We start from the raw sequence: 26319 nt of genomic DNA on the forward strand, positions 1-26319 counted from the left end.
GCTAGCAACGGTGGTGGTGTGAGGTTAGCTGTAGTCCAGTCAATCATATCAACGTAAGTCAAAGCATTGGCGTTTAGCTTGATACTTGACTTATCAAAAACACTCACAGAAGAACTACACGAAGTACTTCTCAAATTAATTATTTTTTCACAACAGAAATGTCGCACAGAATCATCATTGTCACAAACACCAGAAAGAAGAATGTTTTCGGATTGTGGGCAAAGTGGTTGTTGTTCTGCAACACAGGCTCTAATGTTTTCCAATCTTCTGCTCCAAGCTCATGACACTGCTTCAGCAAGTAAAAAAAGTTCTTTGCACCATCAGCGCAAGAAGGATGACTCTTGATATTGAACCATGTAGGAGCGTAAACATTTACTATAAAGCGTACAATTTTGTATAGTGATGGGGAACAGACTTCTTTTGACATATACAATCTCAAAATTCTGTTGGCTTTTGTCAGCCACCTAGCATGGTTTAAATTTCCTGGCATTGCGTTCTGTAAAGACCTAATTTCATCACTATTTGTATAACCTTGCTGCACTGCTAAGCATGCTCTAAGAAGATATATTTGATCTGTACTTAGACTGTTCTTAACCTCATCATTAATCTCAACCACTTTTCCTAACATAGCTTTAAACTTTGAAATTGGTAAATCCTTGGGGTCAAAGTCTAGCGCACTCATAATTACACCACTGGAACTACTAGGACCTCTTGTACATCCTCCATCAATAGCAGAAATGTATTTCCGAAATGGTAGTTCATTAGCATGCAACAGGCAAACAAGCCATTGCAGTGGTCTTGCAACGCCTTTCTCTAATTTTCGAATCACACCATTTCGTTTGCCTGTATTGGTTACTGTACCGTCACAAACAACTGCTAGTAGCGTACTTGCTGAATTTGTATTTGCAATTATCGATAATATCTCATTTGCAACGTCAACTGCTTTACCTGTTTCTGGCATTACATGATCAATATAGTTATTGTTTGGAAATGATACAATAACATAATGTTCTTCCTTTATGCTTCTACGTATACCAGACTTCTCAACAAAAGTTAAGTCTTTCTTCCCATCAAATCCAATACAAATTAGTTCTTGCATCTCGGCAGCATGCTTAGAAACTTGTTTCTGCCGCCAAAGACCTCTCTGACGTCTAAGTTTTGCAGGATCTATTGCAGTTTCTGCCGACAATAGCTTCATATCTTTTAGCACTGCATTCACTACAAGACAAGCTTCTCTGTTACTAATCTTGCATCTGTCCAAAGCTTTGCACAACTCCGGATATTGTTTCATGTTTCTGGGTGCTGCAACACCATCATCAGATTCACCACTGGAAATTTCATAATCAAGAACTTCATCACCCATATTTAGTTGAAGTTCTACGTCCTCACCACCATCATCATCAGCATCATCACTCATGTTATTGTAGATATAATTTATTTTTGTCTCATATTTTATTTTCTGATTGCGCTCAAATTTTAAACGTTTGACTGCTCTCATTTCTTTCTTCTGCAACATACCTGTAGCTTTTATATCTATAGCACCTATATACATTTTCCTTTCAGTTTTTTGGTCCAACCAGAAAGACCATTCTGTTGGAGGTATTTTATGCGACAGTGGACAAATACATTGTGAATTCTCTTGTATACCGCTGTCAACACATTTACAAGTACATACATCAAATACAGTTTGTAATGATTTCAAACAGTCTTGTTCAAACAGGTAGTTGATGGATGTCTTCTTAGAACTGGGATATTTAGCAAGACCCTTAACTTTATCAATCAATTTCTTTATACGATTGACTACACTCTTTGTGTCAATTACTGGGATACTCGCAGTGTTGTAGATACTTACAACTTCATGTGCTACAGCTGTCACTCTCTTCTGCATACAATCATATTTATTGTGCTTTAAGTAGTAGTCATACAGTCTGTAAACATCACTAGATGTAGGAAGTTGATTTTTTTTTATAACTGCAGGCTGCCCCAGAACTGAGTGTTTAGTCCCAAGTCTTGTGCTGACGGACGCCATTTACTAATACTCAATACAATGGAAACCAACTTGTCCAAACAATATCATATAACAATTAGAAAAGATTGATTATAAACAACTGATTGAAATAAACCCTGTTGTAGCAAGAATCAATTACCACTTTTTTTAAACAATCTAAAATATAAAACAGAACATGTTAAACACATATATTACCGTAATACAGGGTTTGATGAGGGTAAATTTACGATATGCTAGGATTACTTTTGGTTGAGTTAAGGTAATGTATGATTAATTTATGGTTACTTAGACTTATCTAATCTCATTTCATGTACCAGCGAATGTAATATAAACTAAACACAGTGAACACTAATAAGAATATGCCTTTATAAAATTGATATACTTTTTCACATTATTTCCACATTTTCAACTACAAGTTGCAAGTACTTACTGAGCTTAAAATTTAAAAAATCTTATGGTCCCTAGATTTTGGACCAATAGAACAACTTTTTATGCTATAGCCACAAAAAAAAAAAAGTATGACCCGCCTTAATATATATATATATATATATATATATATATATATATATATATATATATATATATATATATATATATATATATATATATATATATATATATATATATATATATAGTAGAAAACAAAACTATATGATTTTTACAACTTAAGTTTCATACTATTGCAATCATCAGGTGAAATACAAATATAGTTTTCTCATTAAAAAATTATATACAATTTGAACTAGTTATGTAAAACTATACAGAAAAAACTATTGTTATAAGTGCGTGTATCGAATCTTTAGGTTTGTGGTTGCTTAAATAGAAATTTATTTTCATGACAACATTTGGAAATCAACTGTTCTTTTATTAAGTAGCTCTTCAGCATCTTTACAAAGTAAAATTATTAGTTTTCCATATGAAAAAGTAAACATTTTTTTGTCGTGTTTTTCTGGACAGATTTCTTTTTCTTTTTTTTTTTTTGCAATTATAAGGGAAATTTTTAGACATGCTTTTTGAATTTATTTTTTTGTTGTTTTATGATTATTGAAATGTTGTTTGAGTAGCTGTAACTAACTTTTCAATTGAATGGTTTATGCAATGAGGTTGAAAGTGGGAAATGCTTATCTATTAATTGCAAAAAGATTTGGCCAACATCGGTAGAGATGCTTTTATTGTCAGGTAGGTTAAACCAAATTTATAAAGTTGTGAAAATCACAAAGTTTTGTTTTCTACTATATTATAGCTCTGACTCAGTTCATCAAGCACTTTCTTGATTGTATATGCACTTCAAAACAGCTTCACTACAAACATGAATATATATATTTATATATATATATATATATATATATACATATATATATATATATATATATATATATATATATATATATATATATTATATATATATATATATAAATTAGTAAAAAACACTAATCTAACTTTTTTCTTCAACTTGAAGTTTTACCATTGCTTAGGGTTCCCATTCTCCTCTTTTTTCCGTAGGAGAACGCTGTGAAAACTTCAATTTTAATTAGTTTAGCGCCCCGCTCTCCTACGCAAAAAAGAGGAGAATGGGAACCCTACCATTGCTGGATCATCAGGAAGAGTTCTCTTCCTGATGATCCAGCAATGGTGAAACTTCAAGTTGAGGAGAAAAGTTAGATAAGTGTTTTTTACTAACTTATTATTGCTTTGTTCTTTAAGAACATTGAGCACTCTATCTGTAAAATACACTAACATAATTTACATATATATATATATATATATATATATATATATATATATATATATATATATATATATATATATATATATATATATACATATTTGTAGTGATATATATATATATATATATATATATATATATATATATATATATATATATATATATATATATATATATATATATATATATATAGAAAGAGAGAGAGAGAGAGAGAGAGAGAGAGAGAGAGAGAGGGAGAGAGAGAGAGAGAGGAAGGGAGAGAGAGAGTTAATAAAGACAAACATATATAATGGGAAATGGTTCCAAAAGTATTTTATTGTAATAAAGCCTAATAATCCACAATAAATGCTGATTGCCAGTCTTAAAACTTTGTTAATTCTAATATTCAAAAACATTTAGTTTCTAACTTAATAATTTTAACTTTCTGTTTTTGAAGGTATTTAAATTTTTTTAATATTAAACTTGCCTAGCAATTTTTGCTGATCAAATTTGATCAGCCAGAATTAATATTAGGGGATCAAAACATAATTTTTTCCAAAAGTAGATGACCAATGATAGGTCATTATTTCCTGGTCTGAAAAATGGCTCATGGAATTGAACATGGAAAAATGCAAAGTAATAAATATGCCTAATCAACAAATTGACTCAAGACTACACAAGGCTCGATCAATTGGGAAACAGACAAATACTTGAAAGCACCAAAAATAAACATGATCTGGTAATACTTCTACTTGAAATTTTACTTTCACTTCATAAGAAACAACGTTTCTCATGATTTGAAAGTTATTTTGAATTTTTTTTTGAATTTATTTGAAGTTTACTTACAAATAATGAGAAACCTAGTTTCTCATGATTTGAAAGTAAAATTTCAAGTAAAAACAGCAGCAGCAAGAGCCAACTAAAAACTGCAAGAATTTTCTGGAAAGGCTTGAAGTTTGTTATTTAATCCTGGTCTACAACAAGATATATGTATACTATATATATATATCCACATCAACCTTTATATATATATATATATATATATATATATATATATATATATATATATATATATATATATATATATATATATATATATATATATATATATATACCTATATATATATATCCACATCAACCCTTAAAATGGTTTGCGAAAGCAATTTATGGCTCTCGCAAAAGTATAATTTTTTTATCTCAAAAGTATAATTATCATTATAAGTAAAATGAAAAACATAAATTCATTTTTATAAAACAAAAAATTAGTTGCATAATAAACTGCAATGTTTTTTAAAAGGCACGAAATATTTTTGATTAGATTGGACTATTTAATAAATATAAAATTAATACACTTTAAATTATAGCGATATAATATAAAATTATTGAACTGATAAAAAATAAAATTATTACACTCGAAATTATTGCATAACACTTTTTATTTTATGTAATGAACTGTATAATTTATATGCAATAATTACTTTAATATATTATTATTCACTTTAATTGTAGAAATTTTAATTGTTGTAATAAATCTTAAAATATTTGCATTAATTGCTATTACAATAAGAAAATATAAAACATTTTTTAGTAGCAGTAAAAACTTTTATAGCTCATATATCAGGGTGTTTGCCAGGAATAGTTTTTGCCACCAGGTTTTTGCAATATTGGGAATATTTCTTTTTATTGTTCATTGAGAATTCAGTCGTATACGAGGTGCCATTGGACTGGCTAACACCCTCTGTATATATATATATATATATATATATATATATATATATATATATATATATATATATATATATATATATATATATATATATATATATATATATATATATATATACAGCTTACAGTAGATTTTTTTGATTTTTAACAGATCATAACTCTTTTAAATAAAATAGATGATCACCTGAAATTCTCAACATTTATAGTTTTTCACCCAAAATATCTATTTTTGCAGGTGTTTTTGATTGATTTTAAACAATTTTTGAGTTCTTGTACCTCCAAGTTGCTAAATAACCCAATATTAGAAAAAATTTTGGAAACTTTAGTGTGCTACAGTTCAATACCAACAGACAAGCTGTGTCAATTTTTTGTTACTTCTATGTACTTAGAGTTGTGGAAAAAATTAAAATTAAAATAATTAAAGTTATTTTAGCGGCAGCCTGTTAAAATATTACTTTTTTCAAAAAATATGATAAATTACATTCACTTTGTAGCCATAGAAAATAAGGCATAAAAAACTTTTTACTAGCAAGGTTCTATATATAGACAATCACCAAAAAAAATTTAAAAACCTATACTCTGTCTTATGACATAATTGAAGTAGTAAATGACCGGGGTTGATATTTGACCGGGGCCGGGGCCGGGTTTGTGACTGGGGCTGCATAAACATTTATAAATCCTAAAGTATTTTTTAATTCAAAATTCATGTTATATTTGTATATATATGCATATATATAAATCAACATGATCATAATCATCATTACCATCATCATCATAACCATCATTACCATAATCATCATAATCACCATTACCATCATCATCATCATCATCATCATCATCATCATCATCATCATCATCATCATCATCATCATCATCATCATCATCATCATCATCATCATCATCATCATCATCATCATCATCATCTTCTCTTTCGGCAAATACTACACCATATAAATACTAAAGTTTATATAAATATGAAAGGATATTGTAAGCCAGCATCTAAATAAATAGCAAACATATATGTTTATATCTATAATATAAATGCATAAAGCCCGTCTCAAAAGCTTTTATGCCTTCTGGACTAAAAGTTTAGAAGCTTTTATTCCTACTTTTTAATTTTAAGTCAAACCTTATTCTACTCCATATTTTTCACCATCTTGAGCAGTTGCTTTATTAATCATTTATTTCATCTTTTTAACAAGAGCATCTCTCTTAAGAACAAATGTCCTTTTATTGTAAAAAGGTCTTATCTGATGTTAAGCTCTGTTATTCTCAGTTTACTAAATCTTGTATCTTATATCAGATGTTAGGTTCTAGAGACTTTTGGTTAGTCTTCAACACTGTCATTAACTATAGTAAATCTAACACTTAATCTTATTAACTATATATAATATTTAACAATATTTAGTTTATAAAAAGTGCTTTTCCAAGCACATCAAAAAACCTTACAACTACTAGCCATCTTCATGTTTTTCTTTTATATGCAACCTACAATTTTTTAAGTCTTCAGTTAAGCATTTCCTAGTATTTTTACTTATTCTCTATTTTAAAGTAACTCATAACTTAATAGTGGTTGTTTGCAATCTTGTTGGAAGTAAATTAGAGTTTGAAAATATATAAATATATGCAGGTAATTAATAAATAGTAAATGTAAGCATAAAATTATATCATATAAAGTATTATAAATTTTTTTCTAGCCCCGGCTATCAACTTCTGCTAAATCTTATAGTTTAGCCGGGGCCAGGTTTAAAAAAGTCTCATTTTCACCTGGGGCTGGGGCAGGGCCCCAGCCCCAGGTGAAAATGAGACATTTTTACTTTTTTACTTAAATACTTATATACACTTAGGTGACACTTATATACTTATATACACTTAGTACACTTTTTTACTTTTTTACTTATATACACTTAGGTGTATATTTTTAATTTTTCCCTGAATAAATATAATCAGTTTTCCCTAAAGTAACATTATCAGTGACTTAACTTAATTTATTTGATATGATTTTATATGTATTTGTTTAATTTCATGTGTATAATATAATTATAATTATATAATTTTCACATGGTTGAGTGTAAAATACTTTAATTACTTCAAGAGTTTGTATTAAAAATTTAAACCTGCACAGTAGGTTTTCTAGATTTTATTATTTTAGTTTTTAATATGGCAAGAACCAAAAAATAAAAAGTTTTGTGCATGCAGAAATAGTCATTTTTATTTTTTAGAAATATAATATAACTTCCGTTATTAGGTATCCTTTAAAGCTAAAAAAAGCATCACACTCAAAATGCAAAAATTATGTTATAAGATAGACAGGGGCTATTCTAGACCATTTTCAACAGCGTCAACCGTATTTGGGCACCAATTTCTTTTTTGGTGATTGTCTATGTAAAGAACCTCACCAGTAAAAAGTTTCTAAATTTATTTCAACTGTTTACACTATTTTCTATGCCTGCAAAGTGTATGTAATTTACTATATTTTTCAAAAAAAGTGATATTTTGCAAGTCTTAAACTTACTTTTAACACAGTTTTAATTTTTCCACAAGTGGTTGCTCTAAGTACACAAAAGTAGAAATATTTACAAAGTTATGCTCTATTAAAAATCAAAAAAATCTACTGCTCCAGGTACGTAAATTTTTTTGACTTTTGTCAACATTAAATCAGTCATAACCTTTGAAAGGTTTGGTCAATCAAGCTGAAATTTTAAGGTTTATATTTTTTTCATGAATAATGTGGGTGGTCAAAATTTGAAGCAAATTTAAGGTGATACCCTGGGGACCATTAGGTGATTTGATATGGAATGTTGATAATAAGTAAAATTTATTAAACTTTGTTATCAACAAAGAAATCTCAAAACAAAAACAAAATTTACAGTATAAACCAGCCATAAAAATTTAAAATATAAACTCACTGATAAAAAGAAAATCAAAAATTTCTACCTACCTGTTTATTAAGTTATTAACTGCCACTTATTAGATCTGTACTAAAACTCCCACCCAAAAATAAAAACATAAGCACTTTAATTTTTAACATTATATAAAAACATTTTGTTTTGATTATTCAGCCACTTTATCTACAAAATGGGATCATTTTTGCTGCCTATTTCTGCACTATCTAATTAGTTTTATATTCTGCCAAATAAAAGTTTTGCTCCCAATAGCCATTATTCCCAATAGCCATATTCACCGGTTTGATATTTATTTACAATGCAACCATCCATACATTTCTCTAATGGGCAAATTCTGTAGGAATTTTACAGGGATTTATAAATTACAGATGTTACAATAAGAAATATTTTCGCATTATAACATGGATATCAAATTGAAAAAAACCAACTTTTAACTCTTTTATTAACCTTTTGTAAAATTAATCAGCCAACTTGTAAACAGATAGCTGAAATCAGCCAGTTAGTCTGACAAATTTTACGATTAAAATAGCAACTCTCTTCTTTAAAATTAAGCTCAGAGGCCTAAGTGAACAATAGTTAAAAAACCTAACATTGCAGATCTACCATGTAGGATGTTATTTCACAATACATTAACAAACAAAAAACTACCAAGTCTTTCTCTTGAAAAGAATCGAACAGAAAACTATCAAATTAAATTATACTGAAATTAAATGAAAAGTGAGCTGGTATTATTGAACAGTCCAATAATTAGTGTTCAATATCCAGTAATATCCAAACAGTCCAATCAATAATATCCAAACAGTCCAATATTTAGTGTCTATTTTAGTAAAAAAATTTATTAAAAGAATACTTATATTCAATATATTGAAATACTAATAATAAATCTGGTTAAACTTGTAGAATGTGAAATATATTTTGATGCAACCATCAGCCTTAAACAATCTAGATATACTTTTAACAGCTATTTTGTTAATTTAATAGAAAATAAAAAAATTTAAATACTAAAAGTTAAATATAATTTATTTTAACTTAATATAAACAGCTATAAACATATACACTTTATAAAAACAAATTTAATAAAACTTAATCTAAATATACCTAACTAATCTTAATTTACAAATATACAATCTACAATTAGAACAAAATAAAACAAAAAATCGCCAAAATACAATCTTCTACTTTTGTTTTTTGTTAAATATTTATCCACAATATTATATAACTTTAAATTAACTATAAGTGATAAGTTATCACTGATAACCAGCATATTGAAAGGGATAAGTTATCATTGATAACCAGCAAATTCTCAATTCAACGTATTTTAACGCTTTCAAAATGTTACGGTGAGCAATTCATTATGAAAAAAAAAAAGTTAAACGAATTCCCGAATTTCCGATTCGGGATTGGGTTAATAAATTTTTTAATAATTATCACGAAAGGAACTTAACTTGGACATTTATTGAAAAATTCGGCTCTCAATATAGCATCATCGTTCAGTTGAATAATTAATAATATCAATTAATAATACTATTTTCTTTATGCCGCTGTATTTAACTTCATTTTTCATGGCCAGTTACATCTATTGGAGTAGTATTACATTGTTGTCTTTTTTTCATTTTTTTATTTGACGAATATTTATACAGGATAAATTTCTTCAGAAATTATTACAATTCTGTTATCAATGTAAGTCATGTTATAGAATATATTAAAAATTATAATAAATTGAAATAATGAGGGTATTAGAAATGTTATAAAAAACATTATTTAAAATAAATTTTTAACTTATTTTTAAATTCAGTCAACGAGTTGATTTTCCTAATTTCTAATGGTAGATCGTTTCAGACTTGCACCAGAGTAATAGAAAGAACTTTTAGCAAATTCAAGTTGGATTTTCGGAATTTTAATTAGGTTGGTGTTATTTCTTGTTGCTTGAATGGCTGACAATTGATCAACCGTTGTCTTATTCTTTTGATGTTAACTTATCCACTTTTTGATGTTAAATTATCCACAACCATTGTCTTATTCTTTTGATGTTAATTTATCCACTTAATTTATTATTTTTAAAGAAACTTTATCTTGTTTTTGCTAACGCATAAAGCACGAGTTTGTCAGCATACCCTTGGTGTTTGAAGACTATGTTTTACAACCGTTTATGGGCGGGAGGCAGAGTCGGACCGGCTTTAAAGGGTCCAGGGTGAGATAGAGACGGGGCCCTCATGGTAGCAAAACATTTAGCAAAAATAAATAAAATCCTTGATCACATAGTTTTTTCGTTATAAGAGTATGAACATTTTTTAATAATGTGCATTCAAATTTCTATATCTTTGATCATGCACTCATCCATCAATTTGTTCAGCACGTTTAAGAAAATAAATCCATATGCAAGGTTTTAAAAATACAGCATTTCTAAATTGTAATGTTGCACCAATTTATTTTCTGCAGATTATAACCATTCTAAAATGGTTTTTCCCAATAACTTTATTAGTATTAGGAAAAATACAAGTCTATTTTCAAGTTTTTTAATTATTAATATAGAAATTAATAATCAAAATGTAAGAAAAAGGTATGCATTTGCAGTATTATATTATAACAAGTAATCAGTAAGAAGTTTTGATGATTTTGCATAGCTGTGGACAGCCTCATTTTAAACTATTTTTATGTCATTCCCAACATTCATTAAAATAAGTGATTCGAGGTACTCTTCACCTTCAAGACTACAAAAGCCAATTTTTTACAATCTTCAACTTCGAAAAAGCTTGCTCACTTTTTAATTTTATGTAAAGGAGACATAATGCCATTTTATATGCAACATTCATATTAGAATATCATCATTCGTATTTTTACCAGGCATCTACTTTTTTGGCGAGCTATTTTTTGTGGGTGCTCAATTCAAAAGTTTCTTCGATATCTTTGTTAGCATCAGATATAATATTATTAGCCAATCGTGCAAAAAATTCAGCTTTCATAAGGATATCAGGAAATTTTTTACGGGCTAAAATGAGGCGGTTTAAAGTGATTTCTATCATCTTCATGCCAACTAGAAGATCCAAGCCATCCGTTTGTAAATATTTTGAAACAGATGTGCATATATTGAAAATCTACGAATAAATATTGCTGTCAATACTGTTTCAAATTTTATCCAGTTTTTCATTAAACTCAAAGACTTGTATGCAGCTTTGGTATTAAATTCATTGCATAAAGCAAAGTGGTGTAATACACGAATCAGAAGTACAAATTGATCTGCTAGCAACAAAGAACAACTTCCTATTACATCTTCCAGAGTTTTATCCTTTGATGTCCATTGTGTATCACCAATTATCTGCAACCTTTTGACTTTATCTTCTATAAAACCTCCCAGTTTCTTCCACATTTCATTATTTTACTTGAATGTTTCATGAAAACTGCTGTTGCTTCCAAAAACCCAATAATAAGATGTTTTTAGACTGAAAAGTGCAACTTGTTGAATCCGTCATTAGTAGGTTATTTTGCGTGTATATACTGCGTATATATTTTATATAAGCCATCGGCTTATATAAAATATAAACAAAATACTCAATCAAAACTCGAAATTTAATGTTTATTTGTAATAAATTAATTTTTTAGTCTCTTACTCAAAATTAATACATATAAATAATAAATAGTTATTACTAATTTGCTTTTTTGTGTGTTTTACTTCTGCATCTTGATTTATAGAAGGGTCCAGGATTTTTAGGCATGGCACACGCCCGGGGGAAATCCCTTTCCTCTTTCCCCAACTTTCTTGGCCAGTCCGACTCTGGGGGAGGACTGGCCAAGAAAGTTGGGGAAAGAGGAAAGGGACAATTTTCAAGTTTACAATTTTCAAGTTTAATTTGATCGCCTTTTGAGTAAAATTTTCTTCTGCGAACCAAATGTTGCAGAAAAAAACTGGAGATATTTAGTAGGTCAATAAGTAGGTCTATGATTTGGACATAATAATAATATAAAAATTTTCGTGAAATAATGTAAAATGACTATTTTACAATTTCCTAAAATTCTAGCATTCTGAAAACAGGTGCCCTGTCAAAACTTGACGCCTTGGAGCCGAAGCCACCCTGAACCCCTTAAATACGTCTCTGCACATACAGTATTCTAGTTAGGTAAAGCCGAAGACGCCGGGGGCCAGGGACTTTTATTTTAAAGGACCTTAAGAATAAAATTTTATATATATATATATATATATATATATATATATATATATATATATATATATATATATATATATATATATATATATACATACACACACATATAATATGTAAAAGGTTATTATAGTTAATAGCATATTTTTAAATACATCAGTTGCCGAAAGGATTAAAGCATTACATCAACATGTTTTATATTTATCTATAAGCATACATGTTCTTTGTAGCAAAAAAAAAAAAAGGAATAAAAAGTGATCTAATTTAAAATTGAAAAAAAGATCTAAACTAATGCATTAAATTTTCTGCCATTTGTTTGCTAAGCGGAAACTTAGCTAACCGATAGCAGACAATTTAGCAGACAAAGCCAAGAGGATAAATAACATCAATCTGAAAAGCCGCTATACATTTAGCCGAATTACCATTAAGGTCTTAATAAAAAATTCTTAAATCAATACCTACTTCTTCCCCACAAACATGCCCATGTCTTCAGGAAGGAGTGTGTCCCTACTTACACTTCGCCTTAGTTACGCCTCTGCCAAATCAACTTCGGTTTCTAGTTAGGCATTGATTAAATAAAATGATGAAATGATCTATTCAATATGCATTTAGCAATAACTTTAAAAAGCTGAATTTTAATATTATGACATTTCGTTATTCACTTAATATTTACGAACTCAAAATTTCATATTGGCAAAATCTGTAGTTTTTTAATATATCGAGGGCTTGGAGCCAGAACGGCGTATGTACACTTTTCAACAATTTGAGAAAAAGCGATTTGAACTCATTCATCAAAGATTTAATTCTAATTATTACATAATAATATTATGTCAAATTACATCAAATAAATAAAATTTTGTGAAGAATTAGATTTAAGATGTATGATTCAAAATGTTGAAAAATGTACATACATCGTTCTGGTTCCAAGCTCTCGATATGCTATGAACATGGCTCTTAAGTATCTAATACTCGGATACGTGTATTTGGAAAAATATATAAGAAAATAAACTACTAATTGAGGCGCGGGGCTTATATATAATATATAAAGACTTGGAGGCCCTATCTGCAAGTGATGAGCTCAAACGAAGATGTAATCTGTTTTTTGCTTTTGCTAACATTCAAATTGAGATATTCTTACTTTGGAATTGTCGTTTTAGTTTTTAAAATTGTTTTCTTTAAATTGTTTGAGTATTTATACATTTAGATACATATAAAGACCGTGGCAAGGCTACTTCACACACCTCAATTAGAGGGTGGGGCAACGAGCGAATTTAAGGATTTTTTAATAATACCAAATAGTAAATTTTTAAGATTTTAGTGCTCTAATGACATGTTATTTTCAAAAAGAAGGGGCTGGGACACGGTACTGTATAGATATAACATTTTGAATGTTGTATATGAACAGTCAATATCTAATCTGTGTGTGTGTAAGAAAAAGACAACAACAATTGAAATAACAGAGGCAATATTTATGTATTGCTCATAACTCAAAAACTATTTAAAACCAAATATGTTTTTATTATGTTTGTAGTATGAAAATTGCAATTTTTAATTTCTTTCTTGAGGAAACTTCTTTTGTTCCATATATTTTATGACTATGTAAAACCAGGTCAATAGAAATATTTTAATTGACACTTCTTTCTCAACAGAATAAAATATTAGATATTCAAATAAAATATGCACAGATTCGCTTTCATTACTACCATGTTGGTGGCACAAATACTACTCTTCCAGTATTTAGAATATCCAATATTTCGAATATCCAATATTAACCTTTTGTCTCTGCTTGAAATGAATTTAGCAGCCTTGATTATAGACAGAAAATTGCATTATTGGATGTACCAGACATAACTTTTATGTGTCTTTTAATAAACGCATTTCTGATATTTATAGTTGTATTTGATGCATGGTTACTGCTTACTTAAGCTTTTGGAGTAAGTAAAAACAAAACTGGTTAAAAAAAATAGATCCATGAAAAATAACACCTATTTAATCTATAGTTATAATAAAATTAAAAGTTAAAATTAAAAAACATTTTTACTCAAGATCCTCCACTTTTTAACACAACTACTTGTCCACCATCTTTAGCTATCTTTTGCTTAAGAGCATAGAGTGCAGTATCTTCAACTATTCTTGGAATACCATTACCCACTGCGGAAATATAAGTTGCAGAATCTCTTATTAAATAAGTATGATGTTGTTGATGTTGACGATGATACTGAAGCTAATAAAGGTGATGACGATGAAGCCTAATTAGAACCAAATGAAGATATTTTTGGCAATAACAATGGGGCTGTTTGTGATATTGATTTATCAATACAGATACTCTCTAAAGATTAGTATGTAAACCATATTCATTCATTACGTTGAACTTTTTTTTACATTTACACTCAACAGTTAACATATTTAAAAAAGAGTTTGCTTTGGTCACCAAATTTTTAGGTAATATAAGCTCTTTACATTTTGGACATAAAGTTTTATAGAGTTTGTTTACCTTTAAATTTTCTACTAGGCAGAAAAAACAAAATAAGAGTTCGCAATTTTTTAGATTTACTGATTGTTTTGGTATTTTATTACATAAATTGTACTGACAAGGTTGTAAATAGGATTAAATTCATTTTTTAATTCTTCAATATCTGTTTCTGAGTCGTGTGCTGTCACCATGTTTTTTTTAAAGTACGAAATCATTGAAAATTACCAGACTTTTTCACCAATACCAGGACAATCAATAGGCTTTTTATTTTGTTTAAGTTATTTTGCAAAATTTAGACTTTTACTGAGTTTTTATACCTGCTGAAAATAATATTCATCATAATGAGGTTTAAAAATCATACTTAAATAAAGTGTTGTCGTTGTCAGTCTTTTGATAATATTACTTATGGTATTATAACATAGCAAAATTTGTTCGGATGAACATTTTCTATCTCATCTGACAGCATGGCATGGAACACTTTTTCATTTTTATTTTTTTGGTTTGTTCCAACAGCGTAGTTTATTTTCTAAACCAAATATCTACAAACCCCACAAAAAATATTTAAATTCTTTTTATGGATCTCCACCTAACAAAAAGAAAAAATTCTAGGTAAGTGTACTGAATAACCAACTTTGTCGGTTATTCAGTTAACTTAGTTTTTTTATTTAATTTTAAATAGCATCTTTAATTTTGTATGCAGTTTATTATTGATTTATTATTTTAATTTAGTTAATGAATATAAACACTATTTAATAGATAAAGTTAAAGCTTGTTGGCAACAACAGTTAACTTTTTTACATCCTAGTGGGCACAGTACGTTTTCAAAACGTTTTTTGGACGTTTTTATTAGGTTTAAACCTAATAAAAACGTCCAAAAAACGTTTAAAAAACGTACTGTGCCCACTGGGATAAAGACATGATTTATTTAACATGAAGACATTACATAGATCATTAACTAAAATGGTGTCACTTTATGGAAATGGTGAGATGTGATTTTTGAACAAGAAAAAAAATTGAGGGCTAAGATCAGTTAAAAGTAATAAAAAGATAAAAAATATAAACAAAATTATAAAAAGTTTTAAATTTTACCGCTCAAAAAAAAAGTAAAAAGCCTTACAAATCTATAAACAAATCAAAGAGAGACTTCTTTTTATTGAAATTTTACTGCCATCAGGAAAAAATATTATTGTAGGTTGCATTTATTGCCACCCATGTATGAACACGAGTGAGTTTAATATCACTTACATACAAACCTTACTCGACAAGTTATCACTAGAGAATAAAAATATAGTTCTTTTAGGAAACTTCAACATTAATCTTTTAAAATATGACTCCTGTAATGAGTTTCTAACTGTCAAGATCTTATGTGCTCTTTCTCTCTCTTCCCATTAATTACTCAACCAACCAGAATTACTCCAAAATCAAAGACACTCATAGATAATATATTTGTAAACTTTCACACCCCAAATACTAAATCGCATGATTTAGTATTTGGGGAACCTAACAGCGTGCCTTGCTGACCATCTTATTCAGTTCATATCCTTTCCATGCAAGAACTTAAAACAGTCTCATCCCAAACTATATCGTAGATGTTTTAAAAATTTTGATAAAAAAAGTTTTATTAAAGACCTTAAAGAAACTGATTGGCTTTCAATAAACCAACAAGGGAACTATCGTGCTAATAACTCTACTTCTAAGTTTTGGATACACTTAAAAGATTACTTGATGATCATGCCCCTTTCAAAATGTCTACCAAAAAAGCTAATAAATCTTTATCAAAGCCCTGGGTTACTAATAGAATCATTACGTCAATACAAATTGAAAATAAATTGCACAAGAAGTTTATAAAATGTGAAAATGAGAATTTAAAGCTACAATACTTTCAAAAATTCAAATATTATTGAAATCAAATTAGTAACCTACTGTGATACTCCAAAAAAAACATATTATTCAACCTACTTTAATGAAAATCTAAATAACCTTAAAAACACCTGGAAAGGAATAAGGAGTATCATTTATAATAAATCAAAGAACAACAATAATATAGATAGTTTAAATATCAATAATAAAACTATAACTAACAAGAAAATAATTGCAAACACATTTAATGAATATTTCTCTCAATTGCAGATAACCTTGCTAAAGATATTATACCTCCTAGATTTCACTTCAGCCAATATCTAAAAAACCAAAATCCTGACTTTTTTTATACCTCCAGTTACTTCTCAAGAAGTAAATGACTATATCTCCCTCTTTAATCCAAAAAAAAGCACCGGGCCCAATAGCATTCCTTCAAGAATAATAACCTAAGCATCTCAAGAATTGAGCTTCCCCTTGAGTATTATAATAAATCAATCTTTTCAATCAGGGATATTCCCTGACTTATTTAAAGTTGCAGAAGTTGTTCCAATTTTTAAAAGCAGCTATAAACAAGATCCTTGTAACTACCCGCCTTAAAAAAACTTAAGGGTCCCTTAAGGGCTAGCCCTTAAGGGACCCTTCCGAAAATGTCCGCGCGGAATTTAAGGGTCCCTTAAGGGCTAGCCCTTAAGCGACCAAAAAAAAAACCACGGTTCACTACTCAAAATGTGAGTAGTGAAACGTGGTTGTTTTTTAAATTATTATTTTTTAAATAAATTATTAAAAACACTAACATAATTTATATAGTTAAATAATTATAAATCTTCAAAAGATTTTTTTTATAAGCGATTCTTCTTTTTATGGATTTTGATAGTTTTATTATTATTATTTATTTAAAGCATTACAACTTATAATAAAAGTATCCATACAAAGATTTATTAAAAACACAATACTAATATTTATTTAAAAAAGTCTTCCGTTTTTTTGGTTGAGGATCGTTGTAACTGTCCACCTCACTACCCTCGTTACTAGCGCAATCTATGTCTTGCTCGATTAAAACGTCTGTCTTTTTCAGACCTCTCTGTAGTCGACCACCACAGCGATCTCTGGCGTTATTAAAAAATCTAGCCACTTTTAATTCAATTTCTTTTGTTGTTGTACTGGGAAAAAAGCGAATAGTTGACGCTAAAAATATAACAAAACAATCACTTAATATGATTTAATTTAAATAATACAATAATAAATGTTCAAACAATATAGTTAATATGGATTCACACGTATAACAGAACGTTTTATAGAATCATATAAGATTCTCCATGATTCGATATGCATGAATCAAATAAAATTCTCCATGATTCCATATAATTTATTATAAATATAATATAACTGTTCTTATTATATAAATAGTTATTATATAAATTAATACAAGTAAATTAATTGTTATAATAAGTAAATCTTATTATCACAATAATTAATCAATTTTTAACATCTATAGAAGTATTTTAAGAATTTTAAAATCTAGACTCTTTAAATCAAACTTTTTGTTATTGATTTTAAATGAAACACTATGAGTCAAAAATGTTGACTCACAGACAAACTCCTATTTATACAAAAATGTTAACAGTAGATCTGAATTAAACTCACTTTTGACCAGATTTTCCAGGTTATCTAAAAACTTATGCTTGCCATTACTCCCAGTCCTGTTAATATTTTGCTGCAGTTCAAGTGCCAGCAACTTATTCAAGACACGAGAAATATGCTCATTGGCTGTCAATCCTCCTTCAAGCTTCATCCATGACAACTAAAAATGATCAGGTAACAACATAAATTAATAATCTCATTAATATTAAAATCTTTCATAAGAGATATTCTTCTTGGCAATCAAACACAACATAGATATACTGGCATAATGATAAATGAATTAAAAAAATTTACCATATCCTTGGGGTGCTTAGCAACTTCAGAATATTGCAGCAGAGATGTAAAAACAGGAAATTGGGTATTTGAGGAATTCTGGTCAATAGAAACACTGCAAACACGTGCCTCCAATCTTCCCTGCCGCTGTTCTAAATTATTTAATTTAGACTGAATTGATGTTAATTCACATAAAATGTACGCATTCATAAGAAACTGTCCTGTTAAGACAACCACAATAAAAATACATAATATTTCTGCCATATATTTAAAAAATTAAAAATATTTAAAAAATATTAAACCTTGTGCACTAAATGGTTCAATGTTAAGACGGCTACAAACACCTAGCATACTATCGTTCATCCGCAATAAACTTGTATCAGAGAAATCATGAGGACTTGACTAAAGTTAATATTTATACATACATACATACATATATATATAAATAAATATATATATATAAATAAATATATATATATATATATATATATATATATATATATATATATATATATATATATCTATAAAAAATCCTTATATATGAAAAATAAATAGTTAACTGCATACAATTGACTGAATATCTGTTTGTGAAACATTTGAAACCTATAAGAAATTACAAGAAATTTACATAATTAATTTTTTTTAATCTAAATACAACTAGATCCAAAATTTTAAAAACTTACAATTGGTTGGGTAGATAAATGTAGTTGTACGCTTGGAACCTTCCATAAATAAAATATCAATACAAATAAATCATAAATTATGATATAAATAAAATTAGAAATTTTATTATACATCATATTAAATAAGAAGTGCTTGATAAATTCAATTAAATTCATAAAATGAATTTATCAAGACAAAAACAATAAAGTAAATAATTAAAAACTTCAAAATACATGAAGCATGCTTTTAAAAATCAATCAATTTAGAAGTACTTTATGATAATAAATTACTTTATATAGATTTAATGATGTTTGAAAATTATTTTCATTTTAACTCTAAAAATGTAGAAACTTGTTGTAAGTGTTCAAAAAGAAATCTTATATGTAGAATAACACATGTAATTTGCAAAATTAAAAACTATCTTTTTTGAAACAGGATTTTGAGTTTTTAGTAGTGGCTATAAAGTTTAAAAGCAGCCAAATATGTTAATTACCACTGTGAATAAAAAGTATAAAGAGCAGCAAAAAAGTATTTTAGGCATTATAATTAGTATATTCAAACGACTATTTGAATATGTTACATTATATAAGTAATTAACTGAAGTGTTCACAAATTTTATGCAACCAAAATAAAATTAAAAAATATAGATAAAAGAGTATTAAATAAATTGTCTAATATACAAAATATTCTGATTGGCTATGAAGAATATCTAAAAATTTGATTCAGCTGCGTGAAAAAGCTAAACGAACAAAAATTACCTTGTGTGTAGCAGGAAATTTTTGAGATTTAAGAGGTGGCAGAGGCTTTAAAACAACTGCTTCAGCAGCAGTATCTTGATTATGTGGTGCCTAAAAAATTAATATATTTCTATAGATAAAAGGGTATTAAACAAATTGTCAAATCTGTAATTTAAAATATTTTGATTGACTCAGAAGAGTCTGTATCCAATAGTTTTTTATTCTTTGTCTGTTTAGGCCACGGACCGGATTGAAATGAGTTTGTATAAAACTTATTGTTTGCTTTTTTCTTTTCATTTCAAAAACAAACTTTAAAGTTTCTTTGAGCCCCTCATAACTTGATGCACATTGCAGAACTAAAACCTAATAATACAATAGATTTACATAAAAAAGCTATGAATTGTAATTAATCAATTAAACAAAAAATGATAATTTTACCTTATTCAGACTATCATCATTGTTCACCATTAACTCTCTTACAAATTTTGAGTTTCTCAAACTCCTCTTGAGTCCAGCCAATGACATCATCGACATGAACAATTGAAATTGATTTGTCATGTAAACCATAAGTTAAAACATATTTTTGACACACATAGTCTAATGTAGATGACATTTAAATAACTATTCTAAATATTTAAAAATTGTATTTAAATTGTATATATATATATATATATATATATATATATATATATATATATATATATATATATATATATATATATATATATATATATATATATATATATATATATATATATATATATTATATATATACATGTACATAAATATACATATATGTGAATTAAATTAGTATAGACTCAAACTCTTTTCACAATATTGTAAATAAACTCTATTTATAATGTATAATGTATATAATGTATAAAATATATTTTAATATATCATAACATTTTTTATGACATAAAAACAAAATAATTATTACATCATAACACAGTCATTGATTGTCAACCTTTAAAAACATTATTTGCAAATGGTATAATAATGTATTCATTGCCATCAATAAAAGAAATACATTTATTAATAATCTTAACATCAGTTACATTGATATTAGAAAGAATGTACCTGCCTATACCAATTGAACTGGAAGGATAAGGATGAACATATAAATCTGATTTAAATAATAATAAGGATCCAGAAGCAATATGGTTGTCACTAATTGAAGTTATAATAAGTGGAACAAAGTTCGATTGATAAACAATAAGAGCAGTATTATTGGGTATTTATTGGAGAAAACAAAACTTTTTTTCGGTGGATTGGAATATAAACTTCTAATAGTTAAAACAGAGTTAATGGACTGTTCAAATACATAAGTTCCAGTTTTTACACGCTGTTTTATTAAATACAAATAATTTTCAAAAGGAAAAGCAGAAAACTTATCTAATGGTCCTAGTCGCTGAACGAATTCTGGTAAATGCGATAGCATATGTGCATTGAAGGTATAAGCACTTTCAGTAAAAAGTTCCTTTAAATCATTTAGAAAATGCTGTATACAAGAAGTAGCATTGTCATAATAGTGTTTGTGTGTTGTCCCAATAAACACATACATAGCAAAATGTAAATACAAAAAATGATTATAGTAGTTTAACGGAATGATACCTTTAAAAAGAAGAGGGCCTGTATACAGTAAAATAGTTCGAAACTCTGTGGCTTTAAAATAATTAATATTACGGAAAGATCTTATTTTCCTGTGAAATTCAGATGGCAAAGCTCCATGCCACAATTTAACTCTTTGTTCTAACAGTTCTTTCAGATTCTCACTGACCCGACAGTTAAACCGGCCATATTTGTTTGAAAAATATGATATAACAAGTCTTCTCATTACACCTAGACAAACAGTGTGCATATATTCAGGAGGAAAATCATAACTTAAATTTGCAACTTCAGCTAGTGGAGATAAAAGTAGTTGGTTCGATTCAGATAGTGATTTATAGTTACAGTCAGTACAAGAAGGATATGTAACACCAAATGGAAATATTAATTTATTTGAAGCATACACACCTAAAATCCTGCAGTATGGGCATGCATTATATCCTGAGTGACCTTTCACACATTGACAGAATGATCTTGCTGGAGCATCACATATAAATAAAACATTGGTTATTTTAATAAAAAATCCAGATACATTAACATAGGATTTAAACAAAACTAGCTCTTTGTGCAATTGTTCAATAAAACCAGAAAAATTTGGCTTGCATAAACCAGAATAAACAGCAATAGGAAGAGGTTTATTAAAACCAACATTTCTCATAATGAATAAAATTGGCCAGATACACACAGGTGAGCTTTTGAATATTGGAATACCATCAATTCCAATTTTGATTTTAAGATCTACATATTGCGTTTTGAATACCACTAGACTATTTTGAATACAGTAAAATAAATTTTCAAAAATCGATAAGTAACCAAAATTTCCACCGCAGTTTAAAGTATTCTTTAACACCTGAACCTTCTTTGCAACTTGAGGTTTTTTAAAAAGATAAACTGAATCAGGAACATCAACTCCTTCCTCGTTTAAAATAGTAAGTAAACAGAGTATTGCACTATTGCTGAGTTTATAAAGTAAGCAGAAGTATAATAATTTTGTATGCAGGGATGAGAAATTACTCTTGTAATCTTTGTTACTTTCCTGATTCTCTTCCGATGGAACTTCACCTGAAGAAAAAAAAGATAACTTTTTAATCATTTTCTTAATTTAAAAACATACAAATTGCTATAGCAATTTATATGTTAAAAACTAATGTCTATTATAAATTGCTATAGCAATTTATAATAGACATTAGTTTATAATGGTCAGTTTAACAGTCAACATCTAATCAACTACCAGCACTTGATAAAATTACTTACAAAAATCAATACTACGTGTTATATTTACTGAGTAGTATTGTCAAAAACTATGCAACTTTGTTTAAAATTAAAACAAACTTCATTTATTAAAAATAAAAAAATTAAAAATTACTTTCATTGTTTTCCTCCTCAGTTGAATCACATATTCCAGTCACCTCATCAAAAATAGAAGATACATTTTCATAAAAGTAATCTTCGCCAATTGCAACATTTTCTTTATCTGCTGAAGTTTCAAACTGTGTTAAATTATTGCCAGTTTCTCCTAAAACAAATATGTAAAAAATAAAATAATTCAAACTTGTTCATTTAAAATAGAATTAGATTTTTCCGTAAAAAGTATGGAAATCTTCAAAAACAAGCTTGATAAACATATGGATATTATGAAACTCTGATCTCTATGATTATTATGAAACTGTAATTAGCATGTGCTCATAATAGATTCAACATGGCGTTGAATCTCAAGGAGCATAAATAAATAAATAAAAATAAATATATATATATAGTCTTTTAATATAGATCACAACTGAAAAGATTTCCTTTATATGATTATCAAGATTAACAATATTCTGCATATTTGGATTGTATTACCTTTCAATCTCGATATAAAAGTATCCATTTCATTTTCACGTTTTCTTCTTTCATTTCGTGAAGCCATAATAAAGCAAATAATTTAAAAACTGAAAAAATTGTTATTGTTATCATAATATATGAAAAATTATTAGGATTATTTAAACTCGTTAATAGATATAATGAAACTGTAATCATATTATAGCTACAAATATTTGACTTGATTTTGATCACTTATAAGCGAATTCATTACCGAAGAAGTTTTGGAAAACCTTTTACAATAGCAATTTTACAGAATTATTCCGTAAAATATTATTTTTTCCGAATTTTAAAATTAGCCCTTAAGATACCCTTAACCTTTAAGGGACCCTTAAGGGTCCCTTAAATCATTTTAAGGCGGGTATCGGCCTATATCCTTACTCTCAAATGTAGGTAAACTAATTGAAAAGCTTATGAATAACAGGCTACTTAGTTTTTTAAATCTATCAGATAGCTTTTATAGTCTGCAATTTGGATTCCGAAAGAAACACTCTACTAACCAAGCACTCATAGATATAACTGAAACCATACGCGAGACTTTGGATCAAAAACAATTTGCTTGGTGGAATGTTTGTTGATCTGCAGAAAGCTTTTGATACTGTCAACCATGAAATTCTATTATCAAAGCTGTATCATTATGGTGTAAGGGGAATTGCTCTGAACTGGTTTAAGTCATATCTAAACTATCCTCCACAAAGTGTTACTATTGGTAATATCTCATCCACTACTAAGTTTACGTCTATAGGTGTTCCTCAGGGTTCAACTCTTGGTCCCCTTCTTTTCCTTATCTACATAAATGATTTAAACACTTGAATTAAATACTCAAAGATGCATCATTTTGCTAATAACACTAACCTTCTGATTATAGATAAGTCTTTAAAAAAGCTAAATAAGTACCTAAATTATGACCTGGCATCACTGGTTCAATGGTTGCGATCAAACAAAATATCTTTAAATGTCATAAAAACTGAATTAGTTCTATTTAAACCTCAAGGAAAAAAAATTACCAAAAAACTTAATTTTAGAATTAGTGGTCAAAAACTAAATATTGTAGATAAAATAAAATATCTGGGCATATTATTAGATAAAAATCTTTTGTTCATTCAACAAATTAAATCCATATCAAACAAAAGTCGAGCAAATGGAACGCTTACCAAAATAACGCATTTTGTAAATTACGAAACCCTTGTGAATATTTGGCATGCTATTTTTAACTCCCATCTACGCTATGGTTGTCAGATAAGGGGAAAAAGTTCATCCATTTATAAAAAAAACCTTAAAAATCTCCAGAACAAATCCTTAAGAATAATTCACTTTCAACCTAACAGTTTTAGTTCTGACATACTATATAATCTTTCTAAAATTTTAAAGCTTGACGAACTTATCTACTTATCAAACTGTGCTCTTGTATGGGACATTGTCCACAATAATACGCCCAGCTGCTTTACTAGCTACTTTAAATTCACAAATGATATTCATAGTTATAAACTTAGGTCTTTATTTTATTGTAGTCTCTCTATGCCTTTAAAACCAACACATAAGTATGGCATAAAGTCAATCAAGTGTCAATTAGTTCACTGTTGGATCTCTCTTCCAGTTGAAACTAAAAAAATATTCTCCAAAATGACAAATAGAAATGCCTTTATAACCCATGTAAAAAAGTTTATCCTTAATAAAAATAATCAATAAACTATCAGTTATGCAATCACCCCCAAGCTATTCTCTATAACTAAATTTTCAATACATTAAAAGTATAAAACTCATAAATAAAAATAAAAAATAACAATAACAATACAAAACTAAAAAATAGAAATAAAAATATAAAACTCATGAAATAAAAATAAAAATATAAAACTCTAAAAAAATATATAAATGCTCATTTAGTCACAACCAAATACCCTCATTTTCATCATCCTGTAAAGTCTATATAGCTCCAAAATTTGTGGCACTGTTACTAAACCATGTAACATGTAATAAATAAACAATAAACTATTTTCTATGCAATTGTACCGCTTAATTCTTTATAACAAATTTTTTTTCTTTTTTAATTATTTTTATTATACTTTAATGCATATTCAATATTTCTATTTCCTTGTAAAATACTATGCTTAAAAAGTTCTGGTACATAACAAAACTCTCCTAGGACTTCTCCTTCATTGACTTTCCAAGTCGTTAAACTTCTCTCCATTTTCTTTCCTTCTTTTTACCTGTTATATTTTTTGTTATTGATGTTATTATGATTTTTATATTTTTTATTTTGCATTATTATTAATGATTATCACTATTATATATATAGATAAATATATAGTAAAATATATATCTATATATAGTAAAATATATGTACAGATTATACTTTTTTATATTACTGTATTAAATATTATTATTACTATTTATTACTATTATTGTTATTATTATTACTTATTACTATTATCATTATTATTATTATGCTATAATTTATACCATCATAGGTCTTTACACGTCATCAGTTTATAACTGTTTGTAAATGTCCCGCACGATTGTATATATATATAGTTATTATTAAAGTGAAAATATATTGATTTGATTTGATTTTGATTTGATTTGATTTTTAAGTAAATCTGCATCATTCATAAAATTATGTTCTCTATTTATTTTACTTACTTTATAAATAAATTAAGTTACCAAAACACTACTGTTAGCCTAAAAACTGGTTATCTTCGTAGA

At 27.7% G+C, this 26319-nt stretch overlaps 2 protein-coding genes across 4 annotated transcripts; both read right to left on the minus strand.

Annotated features, from left to right (window-relative positions):
- Positions 1 to 17748: 17748 nt before the first annotated feature.
- LOC136088623 (uncharacterized) lies at positions 17749 to 20725 on the minus strand. Of its 2 annotated transcripts, none has more exons than XM_065812781.1 (8): positions 20587 to 20725; positions 20170 to 20259; positions 19432 to 19470; positions 19316 to 19351; positions 19051 to 19150; positions 18770 to 18900; positions 18479 to 18635; positions 17749 to 18019 (listed from the first exon to the last, which is right to left on the minus strand). In XM_065812781.1, the coding sequence occupies exons 1-8, from the start codon at positions 20713 to 20715 to the stop codon at positions 17787 to 17789; spliced, it is 915 nt and encodes a 304-aa protein (XP_065668853.1). In that variant the 5' UTR covers positions 20716 to 20725; the 3' UTR covers positions 17749 to 17786. The 2 variants fall into 2 exon arrangements, with proteins under 2 accessions (XP_065668853.1, XP_065668852.1); XM_065812780.1 differs by having other exon boundaries at positions 18770 to 18969.
- Positions 20644 to 24974, minus strand: LOC136088622 (uncharacterized). Of its 2 annotated transcripts, XR_010642327.1 has the most exons (4): positions 23599 to 23805; positions 23123 to 23272; positions 21229 to 22818; positions 20644 to 20774 (listed from the first exon to the last, which is right to left on the minus strand). XR_010642327.1 is itself a non-coding variant. In XM_065812779.1 (3 exons), exons 1-3 carry the CDS (start codon positions 23663 to 23665, stop codon positions 21329 to 21331), a joined length of 1707 nt encoding a protein of 568 aa, XP_065668851.1. In that variant the 5' UTR covers positions 23666 to 24974; the 3' UTR covers positions 21022 to 21328. The 2 variants fall into 2 exon arrangements, 1 of the variants encoding a protein (XP_065668851.1); XM_065812779.1 differs by lacking the exon at positions 20644 to 20774 and having other exon boundaries at positions 21022 to 22818; positions 23599 to 24974.
- Between the last annotated feature and the right edge of the window lie 1345 nt (positions 24975 to 26319).

The sequence above is a fragment of the Hydra vulgaris genome, chromosome 12 (genome assembly GCF_038396675.1).
Source record: "Hydra vulgaris chromosome 12, alternate assembly HydraT2T_AEP".
NCBI lineage: Eukaryota > Metazoa > Cnidaria > Hydrozoa > Anthoathecata > Hydridae > Hydra > Hydra vulgaris.